The following is a 13,282-nucleotide window of genomic DNA, read 5'->3' on the forward strand; positions in this document are numbered from 1 at the left end:
TGGAAAAATGGTTGTCACGTGATCTCTCGATCCATGTGATCAGTATTCGGCGGAAGCAATTAAATATCTCACCCGTGGCTTCATATTTTTTTACAATTCGTTTTGTAAAGTTCCTAGACTGATCAGTGCTGTGGATAAAGCTAATTAAGGGAAAGCCTCGCGTGCAATACATGCGATATCGATCCGGGCATGCAGTAGCAACTAGCTTAATTAATTAGTATTTATTTGCGAATAATTAGCTTCTTTGTAATAAGCAGCAGAAGTTGACGTAATCAAGATTGGTTTTAACCCTCCTAAACTGGAACTACGCTCAACTGCTAATTTAAGACACTAGCGTGATTAAATGCGAGTTCAAAAGAGTTTTCCACAACCAAGTATTCTGGATACCGAACCTTTTTTCTTATTTTTTTGTACATAACACTGACACGTATGATAACCAGAGTCTGAAAGGAAAAAAGACGAATCCACGCGATAGAAACGCTTAGGAAGTCATAAGATTTTTTTAGTGTCAATGTAGTGAGGATTTGCACCAGGCAGGGAGCTCCAGATTTCAATCCATTGTTGGGTGATCAAATTCTGCCGTTTCGGCAATTGAAAATCCAACCTCCTGTGTTACTTTCGGATGTATAAAAGACAGCACAACAACAACGAGGAGTATTTAACTCACTGTTAGTTTGTTTATGTTTTTTTTTTTGTTTATTTGTTTGTTTGTTTTTAACTTTGTTTATTCATTTCAGTGTTTGTTTCGTTTCTCCCGCCCTTAGGCTGCAAGGACCTCTTCTAGTGAAGTTGAATCGGAGATTAAACCTCAACACTGGCCTCATTGTCACTGGGTGATTCCATGGTTTCCTTTTGACCACGATGAGAAGCATAACCTGCTGCCGATCGGCCCTGGTGGGCCAATCTTTCAAAGGCCTCACCAAATAAAGAAGAACACCACTTATAGGCTGTGGAGTCCTCTTAGCAGGCAGAATGACAGCTTCATTCAGCGGGATCCTAATACTAACATTGTGAATTGCAGCGGAAGCTTTAACGGCGGAAGTAACAGTATGTAAATTAGTATTTAGCTGTTCCGCGAAAAATACCAAACAAACAAAAAATTGCTGCACTTGTCCATACGGAAAATGCATGGATATTAAAGAAGGCCTTGTTTCGCGTGGCAACCAGCATTTAATTTAGACAAAGTTTTAAACATGTTAACACAGGGTACATTTTTAAATTAAAAATAAAAAAAGGAAAAATTTGATTTGTTTTCACGTCCGGAAAGAGCGAAAAAAATATGTTTATATGTGGTTTCCATTTAATCTCTTATTAATTTTGGCAATGTATTATTTTTTGTTATCGTTAGAGATGTCTAAAAAAGGGCGATATTATGTGGGTGAGTCGCTTAATAGTAAAACTTCCGGAGCCGACACCTAAACGGTAAACTTAATGGTAAACTCATCGGGCTTTTTTGGTTGTCACGTGATTGTCCGCCAAAGGGCAATAAATCTAACTGTTAAACTGACAAAACTGACAAAACTGTTGTTCTCACCTGATTGTCCGCCCGATCGTACGTACGACCGTACAAACATGGCATCATTGAGTAAATTCGTAGTTTAACAAAGGCCAAAATGGGTAACTGGACAGCTTTGCTTTGAGGCTTGTCTAAATTTGACATGAATATTACTTTTAATCTTACCTTGACAATGGCATCATGAAGACCCCGAAACGGCGGTTACTATCGCTTATTTTCACTTGTTTGTGTTTAACAAAATCATTATTACTAAAAACCGCATATAGCTTTTTGTAACTGTAATCTTCTTTATTTTACTTCCCCAGCTGTTTTGATGGCCATTGACGAAACGTCGAGGAGGACTTACTATGTAGCGCTTACATTCAGCGATTCAACAACACAAAAGAACTATGCAATGACTGGAAATGGACTGGGACAAAACATTACAGCCACAGTAAGTACCATCTGTTCTGTTTATTTTTATTTATTTATTTATTTATTTATTTATTTATTTTGGTATCGACCGTATTTTCTTAATTTATCGTGGCGGATGCAAGTGAAAACTCGCGAATGCGCAGCTCGAACGCGCGGGACCCCAAACAAGAAATTTTCTTTCAGGATATAAAAAGCCAGTGTAAGGCACTCCACACTCCACAGAATAACTTACCCTTTATGGCTCCATTTAATGTTTCTATTGACTAAAGGTAATTTTTCTGCTGTTGTTGTTGTTTTTGTTGTTGTTAGCGATTTCGTTAACTTATCGAAGATGATATTTAAAATACCGTAAAATTCCTCCGGGTTATATTTGCTCAACGTCCCTTTTAGGTGGGCTTGTTTTCGGAGAAGACATTATGGGAGGTTATGGAAAGGGGTTTATTTTTTGTAGAGAACATATAGGGTGTAAGGGAGGGGGAAGGGGGGAGGGGGTTATTTTTGGAGAGGACATATAGGAGGTTAAGGAGGGGGCTTATTTTTGGAGAGAGGGACATATAGGGGGTTAGGAAGGGGGCTTATTTTTGGAGAGGACATATAGGGGGTTACGGAGGGTGGATTATTTTTGGAGAGGACATATAGGGGGATAGGAAGGGGGCTTATTTTTGGAGAAGACGTATAGGGGGTAAGGGTGGGTGGATTATTTTTGAAGAGGACATATAGGGGTTAGGGATGGTGTATTATTTTTTGGATGGAAATTTGCGTTTTGAACGGGAAGAAACTTTCTGTGCAGACAAGAATACCACATAGTAAAACATTCTAAACATCGAATGCTTCAAGGTACCAGTGGTTTGGCTCATAGCTGCCCTTTTCCCTTGCAAGAAAGTACCGCAAATAAAGAAATGTTCTTGCTACAGTCTTCCTACGGCAGTTTGCATCTCAGAAACCTTTGCCAACTTTAAGACTATAACTTATGCGCACGTCTTTTAAAAATCTTGCAATCGAGTCCGGTGTGCGGGGAAACTAACTTTCACATGCAAATGACATGAAGCCCTTTTAAGCTTCCATTGTAAGCTAGTACCAGTCCAATACCGAAAATACAAATATGGTCTATTTGGCTTTCTTAATCAACTATTTGCATTTAGGAAATTCAAACTGGAGGAGGCCCCCTTGACGACAAAAGTGCCTTTGAGCCTCTCTACTACTGGAGCTACACCATGTTCAGAAACAGATCATACCACACCTTGTATCTGGGATGCGACAACACTGGCAAAACTACACTGGTGGAAAACTTAAACCCCGACTATCCAAACCCTCAAGCTCTTTTTGTTCTTAACAAATATAACTTGACAGGTTGACAGAAAACACGAACATTTGACTGCCGGAGGCATTTGTCAGAAAAAAAAAGCATGTATCAGATAGCCGATAAATACTCGCTGAATTTCTTTTTTTATTATGAATCAATATTAAAAAGAAAATTAATAAGAACCTACCATATAGTATACATTCTTTAGTTACAAGTAGTCCAAATACGGTATAGTTCTTTTTCTCCAATGGAAATAAGTCTTGCAACGTCGGTTCCCTATAGTTGTTTCAACCCCTGAACTTATTGCAACAAGTTTATTTACTTTGTTTAACAGTTACTGTCAAGACTAAGCTCATGTGTGGAGTTAAATTTGCCCGTTATAAAATAGCATTAATAAACATGTGTTTATTATAACATACTCCAGAGACTGATGTTTAAATTTGAAAAGCATTTGAAAGGGACACTGTCACCAGTTTCACTTTAAAACTCAAGAGCCTGAAGACATATGAAAACTACGAATAGTGGTCCAATTTTGTTAAAAATCGCCACGCAAGTGTACTGAAGCGATAAACAAGTGAACTTTAGATCTCAACTTAAAAACACCAGGCTGATTTTTTCAAATTTTGCCCCTGTGGACCGGAAAAACACCTAAAAATTATTATTCTTCCTTAAAAACAATTTACTTTATATATCCATCTTGATGTACTAGGTGCATTTCATGTACGAGAAGACCTATTCGCCAATTTTAGTACTCTTCACCGAAAAGAATTAAAATCCCCGTGACAGTGTCCGTGTAACAAGTCGCTGTTCACAATATAATTATTTATCATGATCACCCGTCAAACGCTTGACTGAATTGCACAAAAATAAACATTTCACAATAAACAGAGAGCAGAGTATTCATGAAACTTTAACAATTCGTTGTTTTGTAGCATTCAGTACGTTCCTGTACATGTACCTTGTACGACTTCTACTCGCTCCGAGCCAAATGCTAGAATAAAACAAAAGTAAATATTTCACACTAAACAGAGAGCAGATAATTCGTATTTTATTTAAACAAGCACCTAAATCAATACACTTTCCCCCAGCCAAAAAAACAAACTTCATTTTATATTTTGCAATTATAGTAGCGTACACATCAAAATAGGATACATCTAAATGTTAAAATATTACCTTCAAGTCAAATCCGATCCAAAACCCCAATATTCCACCTTCTACCTTTCCGTAAGGAACATTAATTCACCAGCAACGTTTCAATATACTCTCCTTTCAACAACCTAACTCTTCACTCCTGTTTTTTATTTTTATTTTCCAAAGACCTACTTTACCATATTCAGAACGAAAAGCAGCACCTACGAAGTTTCTACATCAATCCCACGAAAACACCAAATTAAGAGGGTCTGAATGGGGGGGTCCACATGTCGGGTAGTCGGTTAAAAATTCCTTACTTTGTCGGTTGTCGGTTAAAATTTTCGACCTTTGTCGGTTGTCGGTAAATCTCAGTTAATGATTAAAAGTGCAAGTTAATTATTAATATTTGTTATCTAATTTACGCAGTTTTAAGACTTTAAACTCTAGACGATATGAAAATTTGTAATAATTTATTATTTGGTTGCACTTAAACCTCGTTAACTCTGTTTTTTTTAAGCAACGTGTTCGTCTAGTACCGATAAAATCAAATTACATCAGCAAATGCTGGCAAATGCTCGTCAAATATTACTTACACATCGAGCGAAACTGAAATTTGGACCGTTCTCAGAAAAGAATAAATTTAAAGGAAGTGTTATTTATTTGCCAATTAATAAAACAGAAAGATGCTTATAAACTCTTTTACTCGCTTCTTCTATTTGTAAGGGATTTTTCTTTTCACTTTTTTCTTTCCTGAAAAATGGACGGTGTATACAAACATTCCGTTCAACACAACAAAACAGCAAATAAAAAACGTGGAACCAAACGCCCACTTTAATGTTTGAGCCCCCCCCCGGGGGGGGGGGGGGTACCCGAAAAAGTTTTGTACGGGGAGGCTCCGCCCGGAGATCCAACCGCTTACCCTTTTATATACCATTTTGATAGAAAAGGTACCCCTTTTGTATACCTTTTATTGCCAAAAGGCACCCCTTTCATATACCTACACGACATCACATTTACCTAAAACGGGAAGTTTTCTTGTCATTTTTATGTAGCGCTTAATAAATTGAGACGATACCGCCAAAAGTTGCGTCTGCTCGAAAAAATATCATTATGGCAGATTTCCCTACCCTTTCATATACCTAAACTTGTGAAATCCCTACCCTTTTATATACGTGGAGCCTGAAAAAGGTACCCCTTTCGGGCGGAGCCTCCCCGTATAGGCCATTATAGGGAGTACCCCCCCCCCCCCCGGGGGGTTTGAGCTTAATACTTAACTACAGAACTACATGTGAAACATTTAACTTCGCTGCACACTAAAACTAATACGGCTAATAGAACGTTCCACACTTACCGTTGAGCTCACTGCTGCTTTGATCCGATATTAAATTTGGAAGCTAAAGTAGCCACTGCCCATCCGTTACAATTGCAAATTTTCGCATTTCTCCCGTAAGCGTTTTGGCCAGGCGAAATAACTTCAGCGAGAACCCGCCAATGCCAAATTAATGAGCCTGCCCCTTTAGCCCTAAAAACTCCGTTTGATGTTTTTTTTAGCTTGGAAACACCTTTATGCGATTTTTTCCCCCACTGGAACCTAGCCTCCTACGCAGACGTGGCGTTCGATGGCAACCTCCTCGCCTTACAATCACTTTAAAAATCCCGCTCATGGCCTGTCAACGCATGAATAACCAACGCGCAGTGAAAATACATGCAACAGCTGGACGCCTTGTGGTCTCGATTACCAGCTGCTGTTTTACAAATAAACCCCTTCTGCAGCTAGAGCAGGTGACAGTAAATTTTGAATTGGTGTAGTTACTTCTGAACTGGACATTTCCTAAGCTAGACATAAATTCAAAATGCTGTTCTTTCTGAATACAAACGTCCGCATAACTTCGGAGCATGTCGGTTGTCGGTTGGAATTTATTTGTCGCTAATCGGTAATTTTTTCCTCGTTTTGTCGGTAGTCGGTAATATTTTTCACCCTTTGTCGCTAGTCGGTTAACCCCATTCAGACCCTCAATTAAGCTATCCTTCTACATCCCCGACAGTTCACTAAAAAAACTTCGCCACATGACACATCTATTCCTTGCTCTATTCCGGGGGGGGGGGGGGGGGAGAAAGTCGGCACTTTTCTTTGAATACATAGCAGTGCCTGGAAACGGTGCGGGTCTATGTCAATCAAGCCGTTGCTAAGAAAGACGTTAAACCAAAGATTTGTTTTCTCAGAAAGATCTAAATATCAATGACTGCGTTCGTGTGAAATGCGAATAGTCGCGGTGTTAAGTTTGTGTTTGATGTTTTAAGCTTCTGATATGTTTTTTTTGCATTTTCAGCCAGATTTCTAAACTTATGTCTCGCGTCACTGAAAATGTTTTGGTGGCGTGGAATAACAAGCGAAAAATTTGTCACGGTTGAAATTTAACAACCAAAAAATGGGAAATAATTTCAGAACCATTGGAATTATTTTTACTTAGTATAATTCACAAGCCTTACTTTTGCCAGACTGGTCACCGTTATCACTGTTTGTTGTTTTGATGTTCGGAAAACTTCAAAGAAGCAATCAAAATGCAAATAGCTATTGTGTTTTTTGTGCAAGGTCAAGACCAAATCATGCGAACTAAACAATGAACTTTGTCATGATCAAGCTATTCACTACGCCCTTAGCAACCATTCGATAACTACTGCGCAGTCTCGGTTGCCCGGCACCGCTATGATTACTTTTTGAGTCGTGTAAGAAAGGAAGTTTCTTCTCCCCCCCCCCCCCCCCCACACACACACACACACACACACACTCTCTATTACCCATTAATTTCTTCCGAACAATAACGGCGCCCTATTTTAACTTAAGACCAGGCAGGTGTTGATTTATTCGAAAGATACTGTTAGGAGGGTAGGTTTAGCCTGCCTAGCAGGCGTCTTAATTTGGCTTAAAGTTCCTCAAATGCCAACTAGGGGGTTTAAGGGCCTTTAATAACATTTAATTGATTGAAGATTTAAGCCACCTTTAATTTTCCGTAAATCTCCATTTTCATGCTCTCCCCAACCTACCCTCCTAACAGTATCGTCTGCAGGCTGTCGCCGTCGCTTTTGGCCGAGAGAAACATCAGGCTGGCGCTAGCTCCGCCTGCTTAAAAATATGAACAGGCCAATACGGTCAGCATAATTTTCTGAACGGAAATTGGCTCCGGGAGACGTTGACATTGCAGATTAACAAAAGAAAGACCTTTTTCTTAAGGTTTCTACAGCAACGGTAAGAATGTTGATGTTATTCTATTCTATCTGTACTGTTATTCCCCTATTAAGTTAGTGATGACTGTCTACTGTACAATTTAGGATATTCATAATCGAAGCTAAGCCAGAACTCACTGCACCCAATACTAGTACTAACTCTTTAACAATCAAAATCCTAGTTTATTGTGACTTATCGCCTACTGATGGTCGGAGTTTATTTTCAATATAGTCTGCACGCGTTTTTTGTTTAGGGCAGTGAGGATTCCTTATATCCAATGTTAGACACGAGTTGTAGCACGATTCAGTCGATACAAGCAGTGTACATGCATGTGTACATGTATTCTCATCGCTTGAGTGATGTTGTATTACAACACAGAACAAGAGTCGGTCTTATCATACAAGTCACCCGAGCCTACTTTTGCGCTCTAACAGAAAAATTCCGTAGAACAATCAACTTCTCTGCAGTCTGACTAGAACATTAAAGTTATCGGCAAGCATAAAAACGATGGATGACCGTGAACGTAGCAAATCTCTGTTTTCCTACCATATAGGTCACGGATCTCATAATGTCCGTCTTTCTGCACAAAGTCAACATTTTTTTGAGATATTGCATTTCAACAGTAATTTATTTGCATTTCATAGCTGGAAAATTCATCGAGTCTCTGTGTGGGCCGGCGGTGAAAGGGAAATCAGTCTACAGAATCAGGGCATGTGTGTGGCATGACCAGGAGCATGACTTACGGAAGGGCATATTCATGCGGAATATATTTTGTGCAGAATGGCTCAAAAAATAATTTTAGTTGAAAAACGCGTCCTTTTTGGCGCCATTTTACAAAAGCAGCTGCGCGCTTTTTTCTTGTGGGCTCGTCCACGATAGCAAGCGAAGATTGCATCAAAGAACCCAAACCAAGAGTCTTCGATTTCGGTTGTTATACTGAAACGCGTAACGGGGTAACAAGTTTTCTTTGGGCTGTGAGCTAAATTAAATTGAAATGTTCTCACGGTCTCCGCATTTTTCAAGCCAAACCGACGTTAGCCCATTAGATTCTACAGACCTTATTCACGACTGCAGCCGTGATGGTTTTTATATTATAATGCAAACTATAGCCACGTTGTCTGCCAGGGGGGCAAATATTGAAGTGATACTGTTTCTCGGAAAGTTTGCTCGTCTAAATAGCGAAGTATCTGTGTCAAGGTCACATTTGAGTGCCAAGTTATGGAATAATGCTCTGGTTATTAAGGTTAGTTTAAAAAAATTCTTGATACCCTGACTTGTTTACTAGATTTTTTAATTGCGTAAAACTTAAAACATTTTCACCACAATACTAAAACCAAAGCATAGTAAAGGGCAATGGAGCATCTAAATTAACTTTCTCACTCTGCAAAAGACAAACGGGCAAATCCAACGTCAACGAAGACTTAAGAAATAAAATCGAAGGAACTGAGCAGTTACTGATTTTTTTTTTTTTTTTTCAAAAAGAGCGGGCTTTTCAGTTGAATTTGTTTTTTTTAGTCATTCTGCATTTATTACTATGACACGTGCTTTTTACCCTTGGGTGGAATTGAAAATATGTTCGATAGAATAGTAAAATTGGATTACGGTTTGGATGGATGTGATAAATCCATTGAAAACGCTTTTGTAATTTTCTAGGCGAATTGTTTGAGATGCCTATCAAAATAACACGATTAAAAAAACAGACAGACAGACAGACAGACAGACAGACAGGCAGACAGACAGACAAGCAGGCAGGCAGACAGGCAGACGGGCAAACAGGCCGACAGTTAGATAGACAGATAGACAGACTACAAACAATCAAACAAACAAACAACGAAACAAATACGGATTATAACAGGACCAAAGAAAACAAAAAGGGACATAAAAGACTTTAACATGGCGTTGGTGATTTATTCACTGACTTTGCCTACAATTATGAATTTTCAGATCTTCAGAATGTATTCATTAATTTGGTATATATCTATGAATTTTCAAATCTCTAGAGATGCCTAAGATGGTCAAAATCCACGTGACCTATGACGAAACGAAGCGCGTCGTTTCCCATCAGAAAGGAGGAGATGTTCAGGGATTACGTCATGTTTTCCTGCAAGTGTTCTCCGATGTGTTATCAAGCGATATCGCCCCAGCACATGTCAAGTTCCAGCGCTATGATGACAAGTTTGAAGATTACGTGGAACTTCAAAGTGAAGAAAAGTTCGAAGAAGACACTAAAATAAGAGCCTTCGTATTCAAACAGGCTAAACAGGTACTGCTTTATATTGTATCCGATATTCTTTACATGTTAAAAAAATAGGTAGTCACATGATCTCTGGATCTAGGTGATCAGTATTCGAAGAAAAAAAATAAGATCAGCATAAACGCATCTCTTCTAGGGCTTGCCGGAGATATTTTGCACAGTTAGTTTTGTAACAATTTCGTACCTCGAGTTTTCGTACCTTGCTGCGCCAGCTTGACGAAAGAAGCGTTTCCCCACATCTGGTAAAAGGAAACGAAGACCCTGGGTACAAGATTTTTTTTTCAGGGTCCTAGAATGATCAATGCTGTTAATAAAATTAAGGGAAAGCCTCGCGGGCTAAAATGCGATCCGCGCACTGTGTAGTAGCAATCAACCGGCAAATTAAACTGGAAGTGCACAGTGAGTTCACTGAAAATTTAAGAAACTATACGATATTAACCCTCGGACGTACAAGGGGGGGGGGGGGGGGGTGGATGCCCCCCCCCCCCATGAGGTTTTTTCCAAATTTTGAGAAAACGATTTACTCTACAGTACTGAAACTTTCAGTAGCTGTTCACTCATCCTTTGCCGAAATTTTGATCTGTCAACCATGTATCAATGATATTTGACGTTGCCATGGCAACGTCATAGATACAGGCAGGTCTTGCTAAAAATCGTCATTTTTAACATTTTTCTTTATTTTTTTCCAGTTTTTTTAAACAGAATTGCAAGATTTGTTTATTTTAACATTCCATAAGCATTCTGACTTGATTTTGCATCAATGTCCGTTATTTTTTGACTTTCTAAGAAAATGTTAAAATCCAAGATGGCGGATCCAAGATGGCGGCTCTAATGACGTCACAGCCAATTAAAATTATGCCATCTTGTAGAGTAAGCTACGGGCTTTCTTTTGAGAGCAAAATAATTTCGCTACGCCTTAATATAACAAAAACTCCGGGGAGGGATTCCATCCACCCCCCCCCCCCCCCCCCCCCCTTGTACGATGGTGGGTGCATGAGTTTGCTTGTACGTCCGAGGGTTAAAGGGACCATGTCACGGCTAAGTTAATCTTATGTTATTTAATTTTGCCAAATATTTGCTATGAAACTAAACGTTTGCAAAGAAATTAATTCTTTGATACTAAATAACAAAACCATAGCTTCCTTGCAGCTAAATGTGTCTCCCGGGCGTCATAAATTTAAGTTACAAGCAGACAAGATTAACTTTGAAAACTGTTACGCAGGACCATATTTCAAAAGCCCACATCGCAATCCGTTTCAATCTTCGAAACTTTTGGCCATCCGTACCTTCTGCATTTGGTGTGTTAATTAAATGTTCCTTCACTGTTTTTAGAGGTTATTTTATACATTTAAACAAATTTGATGGTCATTTCCTATGCCTAAGTTTGGCTAAAATCCGTGACACGGTCCCTTTAATGTTCTCCCAAAATCTGTTACATAAATTATAACACACACTTTCTCCTCTCAAGTTTCATCACACCAATAATTCCCCCCCCCCCCCCACCCTTAGTTTTGGGTATATAACATTCACACGCAGGATTACAAGATCTGCCCGCTTAAACTGTATAATGCAGGTTTAGTCATAATCTCAAGGAGCATGCCAATTGAAGCGCCTATGAAGTAAAAATTAATTGATGCTTATTTGAAAGACTTTTACAAATAAAGAAGAATGGCGTTTACCATTTTGAAAGCTCTTCTTTCGTTTTGGAGATATTTAAGTTTTTGTGTTATGCAAATTAGGAAAGTGATGACGTCATAAATTGTAAAAAAAACTAAGAGATAAACCACAAAATAAAGGATATCTCTGAAAATATAAGAGTGATATTTTTGAAACTTGGCATCGGTAGGGACCTTCCTCAACAGGTGCACAATGGCTTATACTATGATGTAACCATGGTAACACTCTTGGTTCCAGTCTCTTTCTGTCATAAACCAAATATTAAAGTGGGACAGAGGGTCCGGCCTGGAACACACATGATGCCCATATTACGCTAACTCTCCTCATTAGCTTGTTGGAAGTGGATCATCTTTGGTTAGGCAAAAATTCGGGAAGTCAGATTAATTAAAATAAGTATTTCCAGCAAAACTGTTGCCACGGGGACGGCACCACAGGTGTCATTTTGTGTCTTTTGTGGTGTAGTCATTAATGGTGCCAAGTTTGAAGAACACGTACAGCACAAATATTCCAAGAGATATTCTTGATTCAGTGCGTCATCTTTTTGTGGAACAATCAACGACGTCGTCACTTTCTTCATTTGCATAAACGTAAATATCTCTAAAACAAAAAAAGATATTGCAAAAAGAGAAACGCCATTCTTCTTTATTTTAAAAATCCTTTAAAATAAACAGCAATTATTTTTTACTTCATAGGCACTTTTATGTCACTCGCTATTTTGATTGTGTATTTATTTATTTTAGTGTTATTTGATTTCTTCCGCCCTAAGGCTGCAAGAAGGTCTTCTAGTGAAGCTGAATCAGAGATTAAACGTCAACACTGGCCTCATTGTCACTGTGTGATTCCATGGTTTCCTTGTCACTGTCATGAAGTCGATATGCCCATCTTTCAAAGGCCTCACCAAGTCAAGAAGAACACCACTTATAGGCTGTGGAATCCTGTTAGCAGGCAGAATGACAGCTTCATTCAGCTGGATCCTAATACTAACATTGTGAATTGCAATGGAAGCTTTAACGGCGGAAGTGATAGTATGTGAATCAGTATTTGGCTGCTGGATATTAACAGCATTATATCGCATAGCAACCAGGCAAAATAATGTTGCCTTTAATTTAGACGTAGTTGTAAACATGTTAACGCACGGTTCCGTAATCTTCAAATTGAAAAAAATGCTTTCTGTTTAGTTTGTGGGAAGAACGAAAAAGATGTTAATTTCACTTTGCCAAAGTACCGGAATACAAAAGAAATTCAACCGGGAAGAACTTTAAAAAGCGGGACAGGATATACAATGGTAGTTCCCATTTAATCTTTTATTTGGCAATGTATTCTTTTTCGTTATCTTTAAAGATGTCTGAAAAGGGCGATATTAACCCTCGGACGTACAAGCAATCCCATCATGCCCATCGTACAAGGGGGGGAGGGGGGGTGGATGGAATCCCTCCCCGGAGTTTTCGTTATATTAAGGCGTAGCGAAATTATTTTGCTCTGACAAGAAAGCCCTTAGCTTACTCTACAAGATGACATAATTTTAAATGGCTGTGACGTCATATGACGTCACGTGACGTCATAAGTGCTGCCATCTTGGATACGCCATCTTGGATTTCAACATTTTCTTAGAAAGTCACAAAATAACGGAAATTGATGCAAAATCAAGCTAGAATGCTTATGGAATGTAAAAATAAACGAATCTTGCACTTCTGTTTAAAAAAAAAAAAACTGAAAAAAAATCAAGAAAAATGTTAAAAATGACGATTTTTGGCAAGACCT

At 38.7% G+C, this 13,282-nt stretch overlaps 1 protein-coding gene across 6 annotated transcripts in view; it reads left to right on the top strand.

The window, feature by feature from the left end:
* LOC144633291 (uncharacterized) overlaps window positions 1-13,282 on the top strand; it is a 29,123-nt gene that overhangs the window by 11,659 nt on the left and 4,182 nt on the right. For 3 of the 6 annotated variants that reach the window (XM_078492147.1, XM_078492143.1, XM_078492145.1), the window contains 3 exons: window positions 765-1,047; window positions 1,822-1,949; window positions 3,073-3,405. In XM_078492147.1, coding sequence (XP_078348273.1) covers window positions 765-1,047; window positions 1,822-1,949; window positions 3,073-3,285 — 624 coding nt within the window. In that variant the 3' untranslated portion in view covers window positions 3,286-3,405. Of the gene's footprint in view, window positions 1-764; window positions 1,048-1,821; window positions 1,950-3,072; window positions 3,406-7,360; window positions 7,612-9,590; window positions 9,854-12,287; window positions 12,547-13,282 lie in introns of those variants that run through there. The other 3 variants (XM_078492148.1, XM_078492149.1, XM_078492144.1) reach the window with 3 other exon arrangements.

This window comes from Oculina patagonica, chromosome 12 (genome assembly GCF_052425735.1).
Source record: "Oculina patagonica isolate OP01 chromosome 12, crgOcupat, whole genome shotgun sequence".
Taxonomy (NCBI): domain Eukaryota; kingdom Metazoa; phylum Cnidaria; class Anthozoa; order Scleractinia; family Oculinidae; genus Oculina; species Oculina patagonica.